A 21,361-nucleotide genomic window follows, 5' to 3' on the forward strand; every position below is an offset into this window, starting at 1 on the left:
TTCATCGCTTTCATGATTTCCATTGTGCTTTTTTTTTGGTTCACGTTTTATAGTTCGTGGTATATACGTTGCCATGAAAGATCGCAATGATTAAAGCATCACTGGGCACAGCAGAATTAGCTGTTTTGTTTTTTCCAACATTGTGGGTTACCTTGTTGTGTTTATTGTACAACTTTTAATACAATGGTGTGTGTGTGTGGGGGGGGAATGATCCAAGCTGCATAGAATCCCATGGAGGTCTATTCAGTGGTGCTCACTCCACTGTCCATTTTTAGGATTGTACATCCGATCCTTCTCCAAAATGTTGGAGCTTTGCACACAGGAGGGGAGAGCCTGGTAGGGGAAGAGGCCACCACTACAGCAGTCCCCTACTTCTTTTTTTTTTATTATTATTTTTTGCCATCAAGTCACAGCTGACTTGTGAGTGACCTTGTAGGGTTTTCAAAGCAAGACACCTTCAGAGGTGGTTTGCCATTGCCTGCCCGTGCTTAGCTATCCTCTAGTGGTCTTCTGTCCAAGCACTAACCAGGGCTCACCCTTCTTAGCTTCCAGGAGAGCCAGCGTGGTGTAGTGGTTAAGAGCAGTGGTTTGGAGCGGTGAACTCTGATCTGGAGAATCGAGTTTGATTCCCCACTCCTCCGTATGAGTGGCGGATGCTAATCTGGTGAACCGGGTTGGTTTCCCCCCTCCTCCACATAATGCCAGCTGGGTGACCTTGGGCTAGTCGTAGCTGTCTCAGCCCCACCTACCTCCACAGGGTGTCTGTTATAGGGAGGGGAAGGGAAGGTGATTGTAAGCTGGTTTGATTCTCCCTTAAATGGTAGAGAAAGTTGGCATATAAAAAAACAACTCTTCTTCAAGATCTGAAGAGACTGGGCTAGCCTGAGCTATCCAGGTCAGGGCTTCTAGCTAGAAGAGAACAATCAATGGGCCATCTTATACCCTGGCAGGAACTTGGGAGGGAGACAGAGACTTTGATATGCCAAATGCTCGAGCACGTTTGGGCTACTCTGTGGTTTTTGCTGGCATAACTTAATGCTGGTACTGGGGGGGGGGGAGTTTTCCCAGGCTGAGGTGTTGACTGACTTCTGACCCTGGACGTCCTCGGTGGTCTCCCATCCAAATACTAACCAGGCCCGACTCTGCTTAGCTTCTGAGCTCTAATGAGATCAGGCTATCTAGGTCAGGCCAATCCCCTACTACAGGAGAAGAAATGGATCTGGAGGAGGACTGGATCACCCCCTGGGTGTGTTTGCATGGTAAGAGTAGACTGTATTTGCTGATTTCTTTTCCTGATTATTCCGTCTTTCATTTGCTAGATCACACCTCGCTCTGATCCAAGATTCAAATCACTCCCATAATTCATCAGCCTCGGAAGGAGACCATATGAGGCAGATGTTTTCCGTAACATCCCATCCAAGGTTGCCTTACCTCATTGTCTCTGATGGGTACAACATCACGGTTCTTAGATTTTGCGACGGTTTTTTGCCATCTGCATTTTTGAGGTCATTGCTGCTTGACTCAGCCCAGAGACTTGAAAAACTACGCCACAGTCTGATTGTATCTAAGGTACTGTTGCTTTGCTGGCTCCCAACTGTTGTGGAAGGTTATAATTAATGTCCCCAGATTCTTGACTGGGAGTGGTATCCACACATGTGAATGCCTTGAGGCACTGAGCAAGACTATGTCCACTGCACCTTATGCTCTGCCCCTCCTGCAGCCTCTTAGGTCTTTTATGCATGGCTGTTTCACTCGCCATCACCCCTCCTAGGACTTCGGGTCTTTGTTTTGATTATGCATGGCGTTTCTGACCGTCAGAGGTCACCTCGCTCTCCCCCTGCATTTCCTCGCATTTTCCCCACGTTTACAAATTTGAGATAAAACAGGTCTCTCAAAACGTGGGGAAACTCAGGGGGAGAGCAAAGCGACCTCTGATGGTCGGAAATGGCACGCATAATCCAAACAATCTTGCTCTCTCACTGAATTAAAGGGCTGCTGGTGAAAGTAGATAGCGGAGATGGTGACCTGTAGAGGAACGTAAAGGGAAGTGCTGCACCTTCACAGAGCTGTGGCATGATAAAGGGAGGGATGGGGATGGGCAACCCAACTTGCACTAAACCTGCATAAAGGGTGCCATTTTAGGGGGAGGAACATTTCTCAGCTAAGTGAGAGAGCACTAAACAATGGTCCGTAACAGACCAACCCCTTCTGAAGCCAATCTGTTCCCAGCCAAGAATGTCATTGCTCTCAACCCAATCCAACAGCCTCTTTAATAAGTAGGAGGAATAAACCCAACTTGCAGTATACCTGCCTATTGCTGCTAGCTGCTTTTCCTCATCTTTCTTTGGAGGTGAGAATTCAATTGTGTTACCATCTTCTCGTTCTGTCCTTTCTTTTTGACAGAGTGGAGTCAGGTTTCACTGTATTGTTCAGTGGTAACTACTCCAGGGACAGCAGAAGCCAGGAATGAATGGAACAGAGAAATGCAATAGAAGTTTTTTTTTGGGGGAGGGGCACATTACATATTCCATCTTGCCCGTGCAACTTTGAGGGATTTTGTTTTTAAAGCAAGTATTCTAAAGAACCTCACAGGCAGCCAGTGGGCTGCCGGCTCCTTACATTTAGACATAGGCTCAAAGCTACATTGCTTCCCTAGGCAAAAATCAGTTTTCTGTCTTCTTCTCTCTGCAGCTTATGCTGTGCAGGTGGAGGGTGAGAACGGCTGGTTTTCCGGATAGCAGACCCTTTCCCCTGCTCTGTAAGTGAATAGTCAGGAGAATGGGCCGCAGCTAAAAACACACACACAATATGGGAACACATCTGCCCCATATAACCTGGAGCAGTGGAATTGCTCTTGCATTTCCACTGGAAGGTTTTTCAGAGTAGCCAAGGCTCTCTTGCATTATAGAGCCCTAAGACAGGTACTTATACAGCCTGATGGACTGGATCGACCTAGTTAGACAATTTAAGTGCTGTCCTAAACAGAGTTACACTCTTCTATTGACGTTAGTGGTATTAGTTCATCTTCTGTCTTCGGTGCAGCCCCACATGTGGGACTGCGCCTGCGCGCAGGCCTACCACCAGAAAAAACTTTATTAGCCTTAAGCCTCAGACTGGGGATGCCCCTCCCACCACAGGTGGGGCCGGTCTTCGCGCTGGAATCGCCCACATGCTACTCAGTTCCTTTTTTGCCGCCACCAAGATAGGAGCTTTTTGCCTTACCTCAGCTTTGCCAGTTCTACAAGTTCGTAAGTCTTTGGTCGCCACCTAGGCCCGCCTGGCCGGCTTCCTCCTTCCCCGTTACTCGTCGATCCTCAAAAAAAAAAAAAAAAAGATTGAAACTAAAGGACGTAAAAAGAAGAGTAATAAACAAACAAAGAGCCCTTCTCAATCCCAGTCCTCTCGTCTGTGCACTGAGAGCCGTGATGGCCCCCAAGACCCCGTTTAAACTTTGCACAAAATGCTCTGCAAAGATGCCACATTCCGACCAGCATGAGCTTTGCCTAAGTTGTTTGGGTGAGGGGCACAACGTCTCAAAATGTGCGATTTGTCAAGGCTTCTCCACCCGGTCTCGCAATGCTCGCGTGGACCGGCTGAGCGCCGAACTTTGGAAGAAGGCTCTGACCGCCCCCTCCCCATCAATGGGCTCCAGAACCCCGGGAGGCGCGCACTCTGTACACTCGGCACCGACACCCGGTCCCAGCTCGGCACCGAAGTCTCCGGATCCAACCCTCTCGGATCCGACCCACGTGCCAAAGAAGCACAAACACAAGACCTAACACCTTGACAAGCCTTCCGGATCCAGCCGCTCGGCGTCTAAGAAGTCCGCCTCCACCAAGAAGACACCGGATCCGAGCCACCATCCTTCCACTCCGGCTCCCCTCTCCAGTGTTTTTCCGACCTGGAACTGGATCCCGCCGAGGACCCTCTTCTGATTTCGGATCCGACGCTACCGGATCCGACGCTCCTGGTACCGAGCCCTTCAGTACCACAGCAAATCCTCCAACCGGCACCTTTGGCCTCCGCTCCCTCCATCTCTCCGGAGCTAGTCAAGGACTGGATAGAATTTTGCAGGTTCAGACAGATGTCTGCACAGGGAGAGCCGGTTGTCCTGAGAACATCACAACTTTTTACTCCGCTGTCTCAGAGGTCCCCCAGACCAGAATCAGAACGCGGCGACTCAGAAACCAGAGGCTCCCCCGGGAGCTCTGAGGAGGTCTACGAACCATCCCCTGATGAACCAGTAGGCGACACAGAGGCCATCTCTCCATCAGAGGACTTAAAACTCAGAACGGAGCTGATAATCAGGATGGCCGAGACCCTTGATATTAACATCTCTACTGCAGTCAACAAGCCGAAGGATAAAATCCTCAGCCGCCTTTACTCCGACTCTCCCGGGATCTCTGCCTTCCCAGTCGTGGAGATTGCTAGCTCAATATGGACTTAAAACTCAGAGGACTTAAAACTCAGAACGGAGCAGATGATCAGGATGGCCGAGACCCTTGATATTAACATCTCTACTGCAGTCAACAAGCCGAAGGATAAAATCCTCAGCCGCCTTTACCCCGACTCTCCCGGGATCTCTGCCTTCCCAGTCGTGGAGATTGCTAGCTCAATATGGAAGAAGCCTGCATCGTCACCTGCGTCTTCGAAGAAGATTGAAAACCTTTACAGGATAAAACCTGAAGCAGCTGAATTTCTTTTGGTACACCCCCCCATAGTAGCAAGCGAAATGCAATCCAAACAAAGAGGGCCTGCACTCCACACCTGCAGACAAGGAAAGCAAGTGTTTGGATCACCTGGGTAGGAGAACCTACACCTCTTCAGCCCTAAGCTTCCGCATTGCAACTATGAAACAATTATGGGGGGGGTACCAACTCTTTTTATGGGAAAAGGCAGCCCCTCACATCGAGCTCCTCCCAGAAGAGTCCAAAAATGCCTTACGTCTAATCCAATCAGAGGCTACTCGCCTCTCAAGGCAAGAGATAAATGCAGGTAAACATGCTGCAGACGTAGCAGCCAGAACCATGGCTTCATCTAAGAAGACACGCATGGCTTCGCTCCACAGTTCTTCCGATGGACACAAGATCTCTCATCGAGGATCTCCCCTTTGAAGGCAACACAGTCTTTGTGTCTACTACTAACGAGTTCCTCACTAACCTGAAAAAAGATCGCCAGACTGCTAGATCCTTGGGAGTAGCTCAACCCTTCCAATTCCAGCAGCGGGACAGGGCTCAGTTTTGTCAGCAGACCTTCAGCTCATCCTCTTTCCCTAGATACCAACGATCCAGCCGTATCCTCCACAGGGAAAATTTCAACAGACCAGTCAGCAAGGCCACCACAAGCAGTCCTTCAAACCTCGGCCCAGCCCCAATATCCAACACAAGGATCAGAGACAATCTGGTCAAAAGTTCTGACTATCTCCCCAGGCCTGCCTGGAAGAGCTGCCTTTCCTGGACAGGTTGGCTAAGTTTCAGGAGGTCTGGAGTTCCATATGCTCAGACTCCTGGGTTCTGAAAGTTATCTCTGAAGGCTATCGCCTGGAGTTCAAGTTTACCCCAGTTTGTTCCCCTGCCTCTTTAGCAAGCGATAACCCGTTTCCCGAGTTTGCACCCCAACTAGAGGAACTCCTCCAGAAAGGTGCAGTCGAAAGAGTTGTTCCACCCTGTTCTGGTTTCTTCTCAAGAATCTTCATGGTCGAGAAAAAGGATGGGGGGTCCAGACCCATCATTTACCTCAGGTTGCTAAATAAATGTTTAAGGATTTCAAAGTTCAGGATGGTCTCCTTACCCTCTGTTATGGAGCTTATCACACCCAACACTTGGTTTGCGGTTTTAGACCTCAAGGACGCATACTTTCATGTGTCCATTCACCCTGACCATAGAAAATTCCTCATGTTCCATTATGGTTCAGAGTTCTTTCAATATACGGTCCTCCCATTCGGCCTTGCAACAGCCCCCAGAGTCTTCACAAAATGCGTAGCAGTGGTTATGTCTTCAGGAACCAGGGTTGTACTATCTACCCTTACCTCGATGACTGGCTCCTCACAGCCACTGACCCAGATACCCTCTCCACCAATTTACAGCTGGTCCTAACCACTTGTGACAAACTGGGCCTCAAGGTCAACTTTAAAAAGTCAAGGTTGGACCCCTCCCCCAAAGCCCAGTTCATTGGGGTGGTATTAGACTCCCCTGCGGGTAGAGCGTTTCTCCCCCAGGAAAGGGTGATGGCCATTAAGAACCTAGCTCACCATTTTATGAGGTGCAGACATCAACCGATAGTCTCTATCCAGAGGTTGCTAGGACTCATGGCGTCGACCACAGCGGTTACCCCGTTTGCTTGGCTACACATGAGAGATTTACAAAATTGGTTTATAAGGGCATACGACTACTTCCGTCACTCTCAGTGGCACAGACTTTCTGTCCCTAGAACGATCCTAAGATCGTTAGACTGGTGGCTCTCTGAACCCAACCTTTTGAGGGGTGTACCCCTGGGCTACTGGACTCCAGAGTTCTGATGCCTCCTTGGAGGGTTGGGGGGGTCACTGTGGGTGCCATTCCATCCAGGGAAGATGGAGTGATGGGGAAACATCTCTACATATTAACATGCTGGAATTAAGAGCGGTGTGTTACTGTCAGGCCTGTATCTCGGTTTCTATGTTTACTTTCGTTTCTCTGCTGCACTTCTCAGACTCAAGGACGATTACACATACCAAAGCTGTTTGAAGTCCTGGGAACACAAATCCTGGGAACTGTTGCTCTGTTTATGTTCTATAATCTCCTGCCATTTCTATGCTTCTTAAAGCCAAATAACGGACAGCTAACTCATAGCTGTCACCCTGCCTTTCATGCACTGTATTGCCTAAATGACCAGTAAAGCCATCTTCTTGGAATCTGATTGTCTCTGTGGTGATTTCTGGTTCGATGGGTCAAGAGCTGACAGTTACGTACTTATCTCCTTTACAGATTTCCTCCGTGGCTCCAGAACACTCCTGCAGTCAGACCATTCCTGTACGGTGTTCACATAGCCGGAGTACACAACACTTGGGCAGACTCCCTCAGCAGGGAATTTCTTACCAATCACGAGTGGGAACTACAGGACGTTTTCCTCCGGCCCATTTTCCACACTTGGGGTTTCCCTCAAATCGACCTCTTTGCCACCAGAGACAACAAGAAGGCGGAAAGGTTTTGCTCTCTGGCAGGGAGAGATCCGGACTCCTTGGGAGATGCCTTCCAGATCACCTGGACCAACTCCCTGTTCTATGCCTTCCCTCCATTCCCTCTACTAGCGAGAGTTTTAGGGAAATTGATAGTGGACAACACCGACTGCATCTTAATAGCCCCTCGGTGGCCATGACAGATCTGGTTCACCCAACTGACACACCTAGCCAAGGGGAATTACAGGACTCTACCTTGCCACCCGAACCTCCTTCGCTGGGGCGAGTTAACACACCACGATGTAGAGAGGCTCCATCTTACGGCATGGAGAATCCTACCCACTCGCATGTAGGCCTTTCCCCTTCAGTGCAAGAGGTTATCTTACAGGCCCGGAGGCCCTCAACTTGCTACTCTTATGACACGAAGTGGGAGAGATTTCGGACCTGGTCAGAAACCAAAGGTTATTCACCTTTTCTGTGCCCACTCCCCAAGGTCCTTGACTACCTTTTAGACTTGACCACGAGAGGCCTCTCGGTCTCCTGCGAGTTCACCTCGCAGCCATTTCAGCCTTCCACAATAGGGTAGAGGGCTACACTACCTTCTCTCACCCCTTGTCCAAACGGTTCTTAAAGGGCCTTACTAACTTGTTCCCTCCAACTCCCAAGCTAACCCCTCAGTGGTCTCTGTCTATGATACTAGCAAAACTTACGTTAGGCCCCTTTGAACCCATGAACCAAGTTCATTTATCGTTCCTGTCGGCCAAGGTAGCCTTCCTAGTTGCGGTCACCTCAACTAGGAGAGTCGGGGAGTTAGCGGCCTTACGCGTTGATGAACCTTTCCTCAGAGTTTACACGGACAAGATCGTCCTTCACCCCAGCATTAGGTTTAAGCCTAAAGTTATTTCTGCTTTTCATTTGGCTCAGGATTTGGTCTTACCGGTTTTTTTCCACACCCCTACTTCCCGGGCGGAAAAGACACTTCACACGTTAGATTTGAAAAGAGCCATTCTTTATTATATTGACAGAACCAAACACTTTAGGAGGTCCAAAGCACTGTTTGTCTGTTATCAGGCCCCAAGAAGGGTTCCCCAGCATCTGCCCAGTCTATAGCACGATGGGTGGTCTCCGCAATCAAGATTGCCTACCGTCAAGCACAACTCCCATGTCCCCTAGAGATCAAGGCTCATTCCACTAGGGCACAGGGTTCGTCTGCCGCTCTCCACAGAAGGATCCCGGTTGGCGAGATCTGTAAAGCAGCCACGTGGGCGAGCGAGGATACATTCGTGAAACACTACGCACTCGACCTGCAAGCGAGAAAGGATGCAGCAGTGGGCAGAGCAGCAGTTCTTCAGTCGTTATTCTCATAGTCGACCCCACCTCCTAATGGGTAAGCTAGTTAAAATCCCACGTGGGGCTGCACCGAAGACAGAAGATGAAAACAGAGTTGCACTTACCTGTAACTGCTGTTTATTGATGTCTTCGGTGCAGACACACATCCCTCCCTTCCGACCCTGCTGTCGACCTAAAAAAAAAGAAAGAAACAAAAGAGAGGAAAGATGTTTAGTATATGTTCACCTTTACTTACCTGCTTCAGAATTGGTTGGCGGCGGGCAAGGAACTGAGGAGGGAGGGGGATGCCCCGCCCAGTAGCATGCGGGCGATCCGGTGTGAAGACCGGCCCCGCCTGTGGTGGGAGGGGCATCCCCAGTCTGAGGCTTAAGGCTAATAAAGTTTTTTCCGGTGGTAGGCCTGCGCGCAGGCGCAGTCCCACATGTGTGTCTGCACCGAAGACATCAATGAACAGCAGTTACAGGTAAGTGCAACTCTGTTTTATATGTAACTTTGTTTAGGATTGCACTGTTAGTTTCTTATAAAATGTTTATTTTCTGGTTAAGTAGGTTATATGGTGTTTCGGTGTAGAAGAAAGTATTTGAATATTTTAGTTTTCCAACTTGCAGTCTAGAATAAAATTATCTACAAGGCTCATAAATTCTATGCTTCTCTTTTGTTCTCTGGGATCTTTCAGAGTAAATACTTATGGATTGATATATTTGTTTTAATATATTATCAGTGTGATCCTAAGCACCCTTCCAAGTCCATTGAAGCCAGTGTGATTGCATCGTGCGTTTCCTAGCTTGTCCTTCTCGAGTCTGTCTAAAATCTTAACCAGCTGTCCTGATAATATTTCAATTGTCACAGATTCCTTCTCCCTAGTCCTGTCATCTCAACCTGATGCATATGAACTAAGAAATAAACCTCGGTTATTTTAATGGAACTAAGAATAAAGTTTGCATGAAATTGCAGCCTCATTTGCATCTAAAATATAATTAACAATAGTTTATTTCCTAATCTTTCAAATCGTATTGCCACAGCTAGTAAATTTGCTTTCAATTTTTATTTTTGCTCTTTGTAATATCCAGCAAACCATGATAATTGTGTCCCTCCTTGTATATGATTGGCAATATTTCTTGTGATCTTACCATGATGCTAGTCACAACATACCATTCATGCACATCTTTTATTCAGAAGGGACAAACTTACAATGATATTACTGTGTTGTCGTTTTCAGCCTAAAGGAAAAAGACTGCGGCTGCAATCACTGTCCTCTTTAAGATTTAGTATATTACAGAATCATCAAAACCAAAGTTCAGCCTTCTCCACGATTCCAAAATTTCTCCAAGATGACAAAGGAACAGAACAAGATGGGAAAGTAATAGGCTTTCAGGTATTCAATGTTTTGTTTTTAAACTAGTCTGTTGATATATGTATAATGTAATTTAGGATTATAGTATGTGAAAGCGATTATATTTGGTCTTCTGCATAGCAAGATTTAATATTTTATCTCTGGGGTTTTCAGTTGTTTCACCAAAGACAGTGGGTTAGATCCTGCCTAGAATTTCTACAGATGTAGGAGGTGGGGTGGTGGTGGTGATTTTTGCTTATTCCCTCCTCCTGAAAGAGGCCTCTGATTTACCCCCAAGCTATCTCTGCGGGTCACCCATTCCCTCAGGAGTAGCATTTCAAGGGACATTTTGGATTAACATGGGGGTGGGGAGATATTGGTGAAAATGGTCCCTCTTCCTTGGGCTTGAGGAAATTATAGGTAGGATCCAAGTTAAACTCTTCCCAAAAATCAGCCATTATGTGGGAAAATGCTGTGGCGAAAAACTATACACCTCTCAAGCTACTCATTTTTAACGACCCAGTAAGCCATGATAATGATCAGTTATTCATTATTTGAAACCATGTATTCAATATTTGTGTGTGTGTGTGTTAAGTGCCGTCAAGTCACTTCGGACTCATGGCGACCCTATGAATGAAATCCTCCAAAATGTCCTATCCTTGACAGCCATGACTGTCTTTTCCATTCAATATTTACTTTTCCTAAAGTATTAAATGTTCCTTTTTCATGTATTTCTGTTATTGTTATTTTATTTTGTCTAAAAGCCTGTGTGCTATGTTGGGGAGGGGCCATGGCTCAGTGGTAGAGCATCTGCTTGGCATTCAGAAGGTCCCTGGTTCAATCCCCGGCATCTCCAGTAAGGACCAGGTAGTAGGTGATGTGAAAGACCTCTGCCTGAGACCCTGGAGAGCTGCTGCCAGTCTGAGTAGACAATACTGACATTGATGGACCAAGGATCTGATTCAGTATAACTCAGCTTTATGTGTCCATGTGTGTGTGACTTCCTTGAATAAATGAAATGATAATGATCAGTTGTAATATGCAGACCAATGAAGTGTCCACCCCACTCGGTTCTGAGTATAGAAGGGACTTCCTTTACTCAGTTTTGTTGAAGTCCTTTTAAACTATTTACGTGGTTCACTTCATTGTTCCCCTACCTTTTTTTTTACCGTCAAGTCACGTCTGACATATGGTGACCCCTGGTGGGGTTTTCAAGGCAAGAGACGTTCCGAGGTGGTTTGCCGTTGCCTGCCTCCACATCACGCCCCTGGTATTTCTTGGAGGACTCCCATCCAAATACTTGCCAAGGTCAACCCTGCTTAGCTTCTGAGATCTGACGAGAGTAGGCTAGCCTGTGCTATCCAGGTCAGGGCTTATTGCTCCCCCATCCTACAAGAAATGTTCCCTTTGAATATTCTTGAGTTTGCAATCTTCATTTCATATTTCTTTCAAATTACAGTTACTACAGCATCAGAGTTCTTTAGTATGGTTCTTTTTCATTTGATAACTCACTGACATTTTCTGGACATGTAGATATCTTCAAAAGATAGCTTTCTGATGAAGTATGCTGTTTCTTCTTAATTTAGGATTATGCTGAAGATTCTGATGAAGACAAGCAGTTTCAGAGGCATTCTTTTGTTTTTGGGAGCCAAAACGCTGATACCTGTTTAAGTGACGAAGGCAGGTTGGAATTTGCCTCAATGTTTGACACCATTCATGCGATGGACAGAACGGCAGAAAAAGATGGCATATCTTTAGAACTGAACTATATCCAAAAAAATCTGCTTGCAGCTTGGAGAGTGGGGATTTCAAGAAGTGTGCAAGAAAGAGATACATTGCTAAGTTGCACTACACGTTGCATTATGCACTTTTTTGGCACTTTACAGTATGCAAAGCTGAACTTTGCAAATTTAAATAACTCTTTCAGGGATAATCCGTGGATCCAGTGTGTCTTAAACTGTTTTCAGCAGTTTTTGACTCTCCTGAGTTGGGATGGTATGCACAGGCAGACACTGGGACATTTGCTCAAGCTGACGTTGCATACCCTAAAACTAATGCTTGCTGAACAGCATGGTCAGGTGTTTCCTAGTCATCTTTTGGGAGGCTTCTCTTTGCTGAAAATGGTTACTTGTTGCCTAAATGGCAAAAATGTGCCTCAGTATGAGATACTCCCAGCATTCCTGGATGTTAACAGCAACGTGGAGCTGGACTGCTTAGTTATGCCTGTGTTTCAAGCTAAGGATTGGAGCGGCCATCAAAATTATTGTGCAGTGCATTCCATACTTAAAAACTCTCCAACAGTAAACCTGGGAGGGAATCCAGAAAAGAGGTAGGATTGTTTTCTAATCTACACAAAGTGCTTCTTTTAAAATTGAGTTTATAATTTAGTCTTTAAAAAAAGGTAAAGGTCCCCTGTTCAAGCACTAACTATATGGTTCTTTGGAATCTGTCCATTTGTGTGATGTCTCATAAAATGAGGGTTGCAATATATATAAAGACAAGAGGGCATCTGTGAGAACTCATGCAGGGTGGGAAATCACATTTTCTGCTTCCCCTCAACTGTTCAGTCTGGCTTGCTCCAACCCCAGCTCCCTTCTCCACCCCTCTTACTGCCTTTGTCCTTTTTGTCCTGAATGCTTGCAGGTGAGTCTATTAACTTGGAGGGAGTGCCCCAAAGTTGTGGTTTTTTTTTCCCCTCCCAAACTAAGATTTTTCTGCAGGCTTGGAGTTCCCAAATCAAGTTGCAAGTATAATATGGACTCAAATGCAAGAGCAGGTTCCCCCCCCCCCCAGTATGCCATCAAAAAAGAGGGGGCTCATTCTTACATTCACCTATGAGTTATAGTTATGTCCAGGGGGGAGGGAATAACATTTTAAAGGGGTCATTTTACATTCAGGGTAGCCTACTTTTTGAGTAAATATGGTATTGTTTTAAGGCATTATTTCATGTTTCATATAATATGCTACATAAGCTGTAGCAGCATCCATCGCTAATCTTTGACCAAACTGACTTGTGATACAGGTCTTGAATCCTTTTTGAATTTCAGGTTAACTGTACTGTGGCAATTACTCTATCAGCATGTCCTTTGGTATCAGGCACAGCTAAACAGGAAAATGCTTATCTCAAGGAAACCACTGTCTGAAATACAAACTGTACACAAAGAACCAATTATTGAAGCTCTTTCAAGTCACGTCCAGGCCATCTTACAGTCTTCAGGAGAGAAACTGGACAAAACACTGAAACTGAATTCTGTGGCTGGTCGGTACATTGCAAGAAATTACACTCAGTTGATATTTAGGACTGATCGATGTATCTTTTTTCCTGAGGCCCTGTATGTAACCGTCATTGGTCAAAAGATCACTTAATTACATACTTATTTTAGTGTTTTAAGCATGAGGCATTCACTCATTCTGTTTTCCGCATAAACCAAAAAATATGCCTCTGGTTAATTCTTGCAAAGTGAACTACCCTTGTAGAGAGCCAGTGTGGTGTAGTGGTTAAGAGCAGTGGTTTGGAGCGGTGGAGTCTGATCTGGAGAACCGGGTTTGAATCCCCACCCCTCCATATGAGTGGTGGACACTAATCTGGTGAACTGGATTTGTTTCCCCACTCCTACACATGAAGCCAGCTGGGTGACCTTGGGCTAGTCACACTCTCTCAGCCTCACCCACCTCACAAGGTGTCTGTTGTGAGGAGGGGAAGGGAAGGTGATTGTAAGTCGGTTTGATTCTTCCTTCAGTGGTAGAGAAAGTTGGCATATAAAAACCAACTTCTTTTTCTTGTAAGGTGTTAATCACTATTAACTCTTACATGTCTCTAGGGTACATACTCCCCCTGCAACAGACCAGAAGCAGGGGTGGTGGCAGGACTGGAGAGAAGACTTTAAGAGGATGGCCCCTACTTATTGCTAAGCATTTGTTAGTACCACTGTTGAGAGAGAAGCTGTGTCCACACTCAGCAAAAAAAAATAAAATCCAGCTGTAGGACAGAAGCCTGCCAGGCTCCTGGGGGCGATAAACTATTTCTCAATAGCCACTGCTAGAGACCCAGTGAGGCCCCAAGATTAATAGGAGAGCTGGCGAGAGAATTCGATCCATCAGTGCTGTCTCAGCACCTCCAACCCGCATCACCGTTGAAAGCTGGATATCACTGATGCCATCTTCCTAGACCTAGAGCATCAGCAGCAATGTTGGTTGCAGGACTGAGGGGAGGACTCTAAAGAACACCTGCCCCCACGTTGTGCCCTTCTTATTGGATTTGTGTTTCTGAAGAAGACAGGATATTGTTTAACTTTTATGACAGTCTGAAGTCATTTTCAAATCAGTCTCATTGGGTGTTCCCCCCCACCCCAACTTTGAGTTAGTTAAAGATTACCTACCTCAATATCTGATTAATATAATAGTTTTTTGAGGCAAAAGAGGGTTAAGTGCTGGATTTTAGTGCTTTGTCTTCTTTCTTTTTTTAAGGTGAAGAACAATTTCTGATAGGGTCTTATAGAGAATCTGTGGAGATATGGGAGAAAGCTCTTCAGGAAACCAAAGAAAAAGGTAATGTGGTAGAAATATTCAATGCCTAAGCATCATCCTTGTTGAGAAGATGTAATGCTTTTTGTCTGTTAGCAGAGATCTCTTATAAATCTGATTTTTAAACAAATTCAATATCGTATTGAACTATTGGTGCACAATATTGTCGAAGGCTTTCACGGTCAGAGTTCATTGGTTCTTGTAGTTTATCCGGGCTGTGTGACCGTGGTCTTGGTATTTTCTTTCCTGACGTTTCGCCAGCAGCTGTGGCAGGCATCTTCAGAGGAGTAACACTGAAGGACAGTGTTCTTCAGTGGAGTACTTGAGAAAATTAGTAAATTTTTTAATCCTGCCCTCGTGAGAAGCACGAGGCAGCATTCATGGTACTCACTACTTGATTTTCCCTTCCTCATTTTTTTCTTATGGATGTCCCATCAGGTAGGCTAGGCAGAGAGAGTAGAGCGGCTGACCCAGGGTCAGTCAGTGAGTATCATGGCTCAATTATTCTCCCTGAAGGGTTTTTATGCTTCATTGCTATTTCTTATTATTTTTTTTAATTAAATGTGTATTTTCTAAACAACATAAAATGACACATGCAACAAACACACCTTATATATAAACCTTGTTCAATACTTGCAACAAGATCTCCATCAATTACTGTTTGGAGCAGATCTGGGTCATTCTATACCTACTTACATCAATCTAAAAACTCATCCTTAAATCTTAAGAGAAAATAAGTCTGTAACAAAGTGAAAACAATCTAGGTATATGCTGACACCTTCATCCAAACTATTTGAATTGTGTTACTTGATTGTTGTTATGTAGTGCAAGTACTTTATACTAAACCTCTCATTTGACATCATTAAAAATAAGTAACACTACATATTTATTATTTTAAAATACAACAATATAAACTTTACCTATCAGAATAAAAAAATTCTGTAAGGCATGAAATATAAACTTCTAAGTATTTATATCTATCTAGTATATTAGTCTAAACTACAATATATCTGTTTTCCTTAATATATTTAGTTGCTTATCATTATTTAATACTTACAATTACAATTCCCTTTAGGGAGCTCTTACACATATACTGTTGTTTATTAATTGTGTATTGCTGGTGGTGGTGGTGGTGGTGGTTGTGCTCTCAGGATTGTGTTGTTACTGTTTTTTATGATGTTTTACCTGTTTTCATACTGTGAGATATAAGTGTTTTAAATATATATATATATATATATATATATATATATATATATATATATATATATATATATATATATATATATATATATATATATATATATATTTGTACTGCTGTTCACACAACAATGTTTTACCTTCTAGTTCTTTGAAAAACATCCTTTGAAAATATTCACAATATTTATTTCTTTTTCTGTGCTAGTATATCTGCCAGGGATGGGTAGAGCTTTTTCTTTCTTTCTGCCGCAGCTGACAACCTTGGCAACCTTGTAGCGTTTTCAAGGCAAGCGTTGAGAGGTGGTTTGCCATTGCCTGGTTTGGCGTCATGACCCTTGGTGGTCTCCCTTCCAAATACTGACCAGGGCCAACTCTGAGAGCCAGCGTGGTGTACTGGTTAAGAGCGGTGGTTTGGAGCTGTGAAGTCTGATCTGGAGAACCGGGTTTGATTCCCCACTTCTCCACATGAGCGGCGGAGGCTAATCTGGTGAACTGGATTTGTTTCCCCACTCCTACATACGAAGCCAGCTGGGTGACTTTTGGCAAGTCATTCTCTTTCAGCCCCACCCACCTCACAGGGTGTCTGTTGTGGGGAGGGGAAGGGAAGGTGATTGTAAGCCGGTTTGAGTCTCCCTTAAGTGGCAGAGAAAATCGGCATATAAAAACCAACTCTTCTTCTTCTCTTTCTTCTTCCGAGTTCTGACGAGATTGGGCAAGCCTGGGCTATCCAGGTCAGGGCGGGTAGAGTTTAATACTCATAAATGTTTGAGCTCATTTGTGTGTGTGTGTGTGTTATCACTTAAACATCCAGGATTATATTTTAGTTCTGGAAAATTCTGTTTAATGTAGGAGGAAGGAGAACACCTTTTCTTCAAACTCGATACTACCTTGCTATATTATATTGTCATCTGTATCACTACAATCTAAGTGAGGCTCAAGGTCTGTGTGATCATCTAGTGTGTGAGCTCCTAAACCGAACTAATATTTCTGTAAGTAAGAAGGACAATATCTCAGGTATGTCAATTCAGAATATCACAGTTGAGTAAAACAATTTATTGATGTTAAATTAATACAGGGCATGTAGTTTGTCATTTATGCCATTAAAAATTATAATATTATTATTACGGTCTTTTAAAAAGCTGTTCTCAGAACAAATGCTTTTTATCTTTTGTATAGTGGGAAAAGGTTCTCAGTAGACTCAGAAGGAGAGTCAGCGCTGGGTAGGGGTTAGAAGTGGCAGACTCTAATCTGGAGAACCAGGTTTGATTCCCTACTCCACATGAACAGCGGACTCTAATCTGGTGAACTGGGTTGGTTTCCCCACTCCTCCACATGAAGCCAGCTGGGTGACCTTGGGCTAGTCACAGTTCTCTCACAATTCTCTCAGCCCCACTTACCTCACAGAGTGTCTGTTGTGGGGAGGGGAAGGGAAGGTGATGTAAGCCACTTTGAGACTCCTTAAAGACAGAGAAAAGCGGGGTATAAAAACCAACTCTTTTTCTTCTTCTAACTCTGCTGAGGATTGCCTTGTTGAATCCTTAATGACTTTTGACTTATGTAACTCCCATTATGTTTGGTACATGCTATATACCTTTTCATTATAGATGCTGAACTCATGATAGGAGCTGTTCATATGGAGGCTATCCTGGCAGTGGTTCAGTCCTTGGCACGATTCATGGCAGCCTACTTTACTAATGAGCCACTTTTTGTGCTTCTTCCACATAACGTTGGTGTGTTACCTCCACTTCACATCAGGCCAGGTATTCTGTCAGTATTGTTACGTTTAGTCTCTTAAGACCCCACTGTCCAGTTGGATTTCAGCACTACTGAGTATAGAGAATTACAGAATCGTAGATGGTTTTGGTTATAGGGGTTTCGAGAAGAACAGCAAATCTTACAACCGTGAAAGTTCATGGTACATTTTTGTCCGCAAATGACATTCTGCATTGTGAAGATTTCGCTTCACACTTTCCTTCCAAGTAAAGAGGCATAGGACTGAGCTGGAATCCATCTAGATCAGTTACCCAGAAACAAACCTAGGGATGGTAGGGCTAAAAACTTCTTTTTTTAAATCCTAGAGAGGTATCCTCGTGTTGTCCCACTGCAGCATTCCAGAATCACCAGTGCAATTAGGGATCAAGGTCTTTCTTCTGTCTGGACAGCCGAATACTCTCTTGACTTGTTTCTGATCGGCGGGCTAATTCCAGAAGCTGTGTGGCTGGCACATAAGCTTGGAGACTGGAAGATGTCTGTTTCAATCGGCGTGGCTTTTAATCAGTATTGTCAAAGTAGCAATGGCTTTTCGAGGTGAGTCTTTTTTATATAAACGATGAAACTGGATTCTGCCGTATTATTTTATTACCTGCCTTGTTATAGAATTTATCAAGCCTCTGAATGTAAGACTTTTCATTGATTGCTTTACAATAATTTCTTTTGTTGATTTTTAAGGTGGAATTGTCTTACTGAGTAGTTCTCCTTTGTGCCCGCTGTCCAGTTTGATGGGACACGGAGGAATTTCTAGAATTTGTTTCAGTTAGCACAACTAACTGAGCATGAGCTGAGAAGCTGCGCACGTACTTTCCTGTTCAACACATGAAATAGTCAAGTCAAGTTTATTGTATAAGGCCATTACAATCTAAAACAGTATATCAATATAACAACAGGTTAAAATGTACAGAACCAGAATCATTAAAAAATACAAAAATTAAGAAATTAAAACACTCCCATTTGGCTCTAACCAGCTTCACCACCTTTCGTGATTTGCTTCGCCCTGATCTTCTTGGTCACCAGGCCATACAGTACCATTTTGGGGGAAATGTAAGGGTCCCTATCTGATAACAAATAGATTAATCTGTCAACATCAGATGATAATTGTGATGCTGAAAGAATGCTTGCCCAAAGCTTGTTCTGGGGCTCAGTGTATAAGGCCAATAATGGGGGAGACCTTCTACTGAGCCACCACATAAGCAAATGCGTTGAGCCAGAGATTTTTTTTTTTTTTTTTAAACGGCCTTCAAGGAGCTCCGTGGGCATAGTTTGGAAATGCCAGCAATGTAAGGGCTGCTCTGAGGCTTTATGTTACATGAAATAGTAACAGAGGATCATCCTGAGCAATCATAGAGTTGGAAGGGACCACCAGGGTCATCTAGTCCAGCCCCTTGCACAATGAAGGAAATTCACAACTACCTCCCCCCACACACACACATCCAGTGGCCCCTACTCCATGCCCAGAAGACAGCCAAGATGCCCTTCCTCTCATCATCTGCTTAAGCTCATTGAATCAGCATTGCTGGCAGATGGCCATCTAACCTCTTCTTAAAATCCTCTAGGGAAGGAGAGCTTACCACCTCCCGAGGAAGCCTGTTCCACTGAGGAACCGCTCTTAACTGTTAGAAAATCGGTGCCTTAGTTTCCCATTTATTTCCTTCTTTTTCAAAGTTGGTTATGTGGTTATACATTTTTGTTCTTTCCAAGAGCTACCCTCACCCTGGATTGGGGCTATGGAGATAGAGTTCCATATATGAGATGCCACTGCAGAAAAGGCCCCCTCCCTCTTTGCCACTATGAGGGTGGGGCACACAGTGAAGGACTTCCACAAATAATTGGTGGGCAAGTACATTTGGGAGTGTGTGGTTCATAGCCTGGAACTGTGTGAGGTTTTAAAGGTAACGGCCAGAGCACTTAGCTGCTTAGAAGGCAGCCAAGACAGCTCTTCCACTACCAGCAGAATATGTCCTTAATAGCTAGAAGTGGTCATTTTGCACTGATTGAAACTTCTGAACAAGTCTTCAAAGGCAGCCCCATGTAGAGCACATTACAGTAGTCCAGTCTGGATGCGATCAGAGCTTGGGTAGTTGTGGCCACATCATGCTTGTCAAGGAAAGGCCTCAGCTAGCAAGGAACTGGGGGATGTGGAATGGCATAGTATAGCCCGACTGTGACTGTGCATACACAGATCCCATGTGCCATAAAGACCATTCAGAGAACAGAAGTTACCTTACACACTTTTCTTGATATTCTTTCAGGTCACACAAATTAGATCCATGCTTGCCACTGTATTTGACTCCAACACACATTTTTCAAGAAAAATTACGATCTTTTATGGGCCAGCCTGCCAGCGTGGAAACCTCAAGTGAGGGAGAATTGAAATACAAACAGTTTACAGGTGTGTGATCTCTACTTCTGGATTTGTTTTATATTGATTCTCTTTTACATAGTTGAGCAAATAGTTCTGCAAAATTATATGCAAATGTTTTTCCTCTTCCATGGTCAGGGTTGGCCAAAAATGCTAATGCCTTCTGTTCTGTAGCCATTTTAGGTTTCTGCAGCAATATATTCCTATTATTATTCTGCATGTTTTGGGACTTACTTCTGACTGAGGCAGTGAACATTTCTGGGTTGAACCACTTTAGACTGAAGGTGGAGAGTCAAGTGATGGGAGTATTCCTCTGTATATTTTTAAAAAATTGTATTCTCTGTGCAGGGAACTTATTTATGTACAAGACCATTTGATCACAGAAGCCTTAACTTGCATTCTGAAGCAGTACAATCTAAATATAACTCTATCTCCTCTTTGAGATCTGGGCCTATATGATATTACGTTCCTATTTAGGCTGAAATCCCTCAAAGCTATGTTTAGGCAGGAAAAAGAAAACAGAAATGGACCCAGAGATTGTTTCTCCCATGTGCACTCATAACTTTGAGGAACCGAGCCTAAGAATACTTTTGTTGTTTTTATCACTGGCCAGTGATTGATCTAAAGTCACTTCCACGTGGTTTTTTTTTTAAAGTTTATATAATAAAAGCGTGCATTAAAAAGCATTGTTGAGATACTGGTATACCAAGCCTAAGATAAGGACCTGAAATTGGCAGATGAATAAAGTCTATAAGTGGATATCTCGAGATAAATGTTGGGAATCTAAATTTATAAAGTGCTGTTTTGGGTCACACGTGGAGTCTGACTTCTTGACAGAAGAAGACATACAGAAACAACTCAGTAAAAATGCATCTTTGGTATGATAAATGATTTACTAAATTTAGCAGTACAAGTTGTTAAGGAACACTAAAGCATTTGCTTTATTACTTGTCTTTTCTTCAGATCCTATTGAGGAAGAAGATGCAAATGTGCTTTTTAAATCAGTTGAAGAAATACTAAAAGCAGCTGTTATGGCAGATGCAGATATTCTTTCGGAGATATTGCAGCTCTTGATGGACTGTGCCAAGGACCTTAGCAGAAAGTTCTACAGTTTGGTGCCTGAGAGCTTATATCTTCCTGCACCACCCTTGTACTGTCCTCAGCCAGCATTTCTGAGTGAAGTAAGTATCTTTAGGAATTGTATGCAGAGAGCTGAGATGTTAAAATTTGGCTTCAATTCCAGTTTAGACATTAACTTTTAAAAGTAGTTTGGTTCAGACACTTTAAACTTGTTTAGATACATCTGCTTTAGAATAAAGTATTTTACTTGAAATGGTACACTAACTCTTTCACTTAAGGAAAATATTATTTTAAATTGTTAATTTTTGAATTTTAAATGATTTTTACATACAAAACATTAACCATGCAATTGAAAGTAAAAGATACTGAGAGAAGGAATATTTACAAATATTATTTACCCCAAGTAATAATGCATTATTCAGAATCCTCAGTCATATTTGATTGAGAGAATGAATTTAAAGCCAGAAAGAACTCTTTATACACTTATTTGCATAGAACGAATTGCAAACACTGATGTTGCTAATTGGTGTAATTCAGACCTTGTTATCTTTTATCTTCCCCAATATTAAATATTTTGTTTTTTCAG

At 43.8% G+C, this 21,361-nt stretch overlaps 1 protein-coding gene across 1 annotated transcript in view; it reads left to right on the forward strand.

Moving 5' to 3' along the window:
- Positions 1–21,361, forward strand: part of CPLANE1 (ciliogenesis and planar polarity effector complex subunit 1) — a 97,413-nt gene that overhangs the window by 8,299 nt on the left and 67,753 nt on the right. The window contains exons 9-18 of the mRNA XM_056848167.1: positions 1,320–1,569; positions 9,726–9,881; positions 11,426–12,168; positions 12,887–13,098; positions 14,307–14,387; positions 16,410–16,574; positions 17,165–17,320; positions 17,639–17,867; positions 19,586–19,725; positions 20,659–20,876. Of these exons, the coding sequence (XP_056704145.1) occupies positions 1,320–1,569; positions 9,726–9,881; positions 11,426–12,168; positions 12,887–13,098; positions 14,307–14,387; positions 16,410–16,574; positions 17,165–17,320; positions 17,639–17,867; positions 19,586–19,725; positions 20,659–20,876 (2,350 nt within the window). The remainder of the gene's footprint in view (positions 1–1,319; positions 1,570–9,725; positions 9,882–11,425; positions 12,169–12,886; positions 13,099–14,306; positions 14,388–16,409; positions 16,575–17,164; positions 17,321–17,638; positions 17,868–19,585; positions 19,726–20,658; positions 20,877–21,361) is intronic.

Source organism: Euleptes europaea, chromosome 4 (assembly GCF_029931775.1).
Source record: "Euleptes europaea isolate rEulEur1 chromosome 4, rEulEur1.hap1, whole genome shotgun sequence".
Classification (NCBI taxonomy): Eukaryota; Metazoa; Chordata; class Lepidosauria; order Squamata; family Sphaerodactylidae; genus Euleptes; species Euleptes europaea.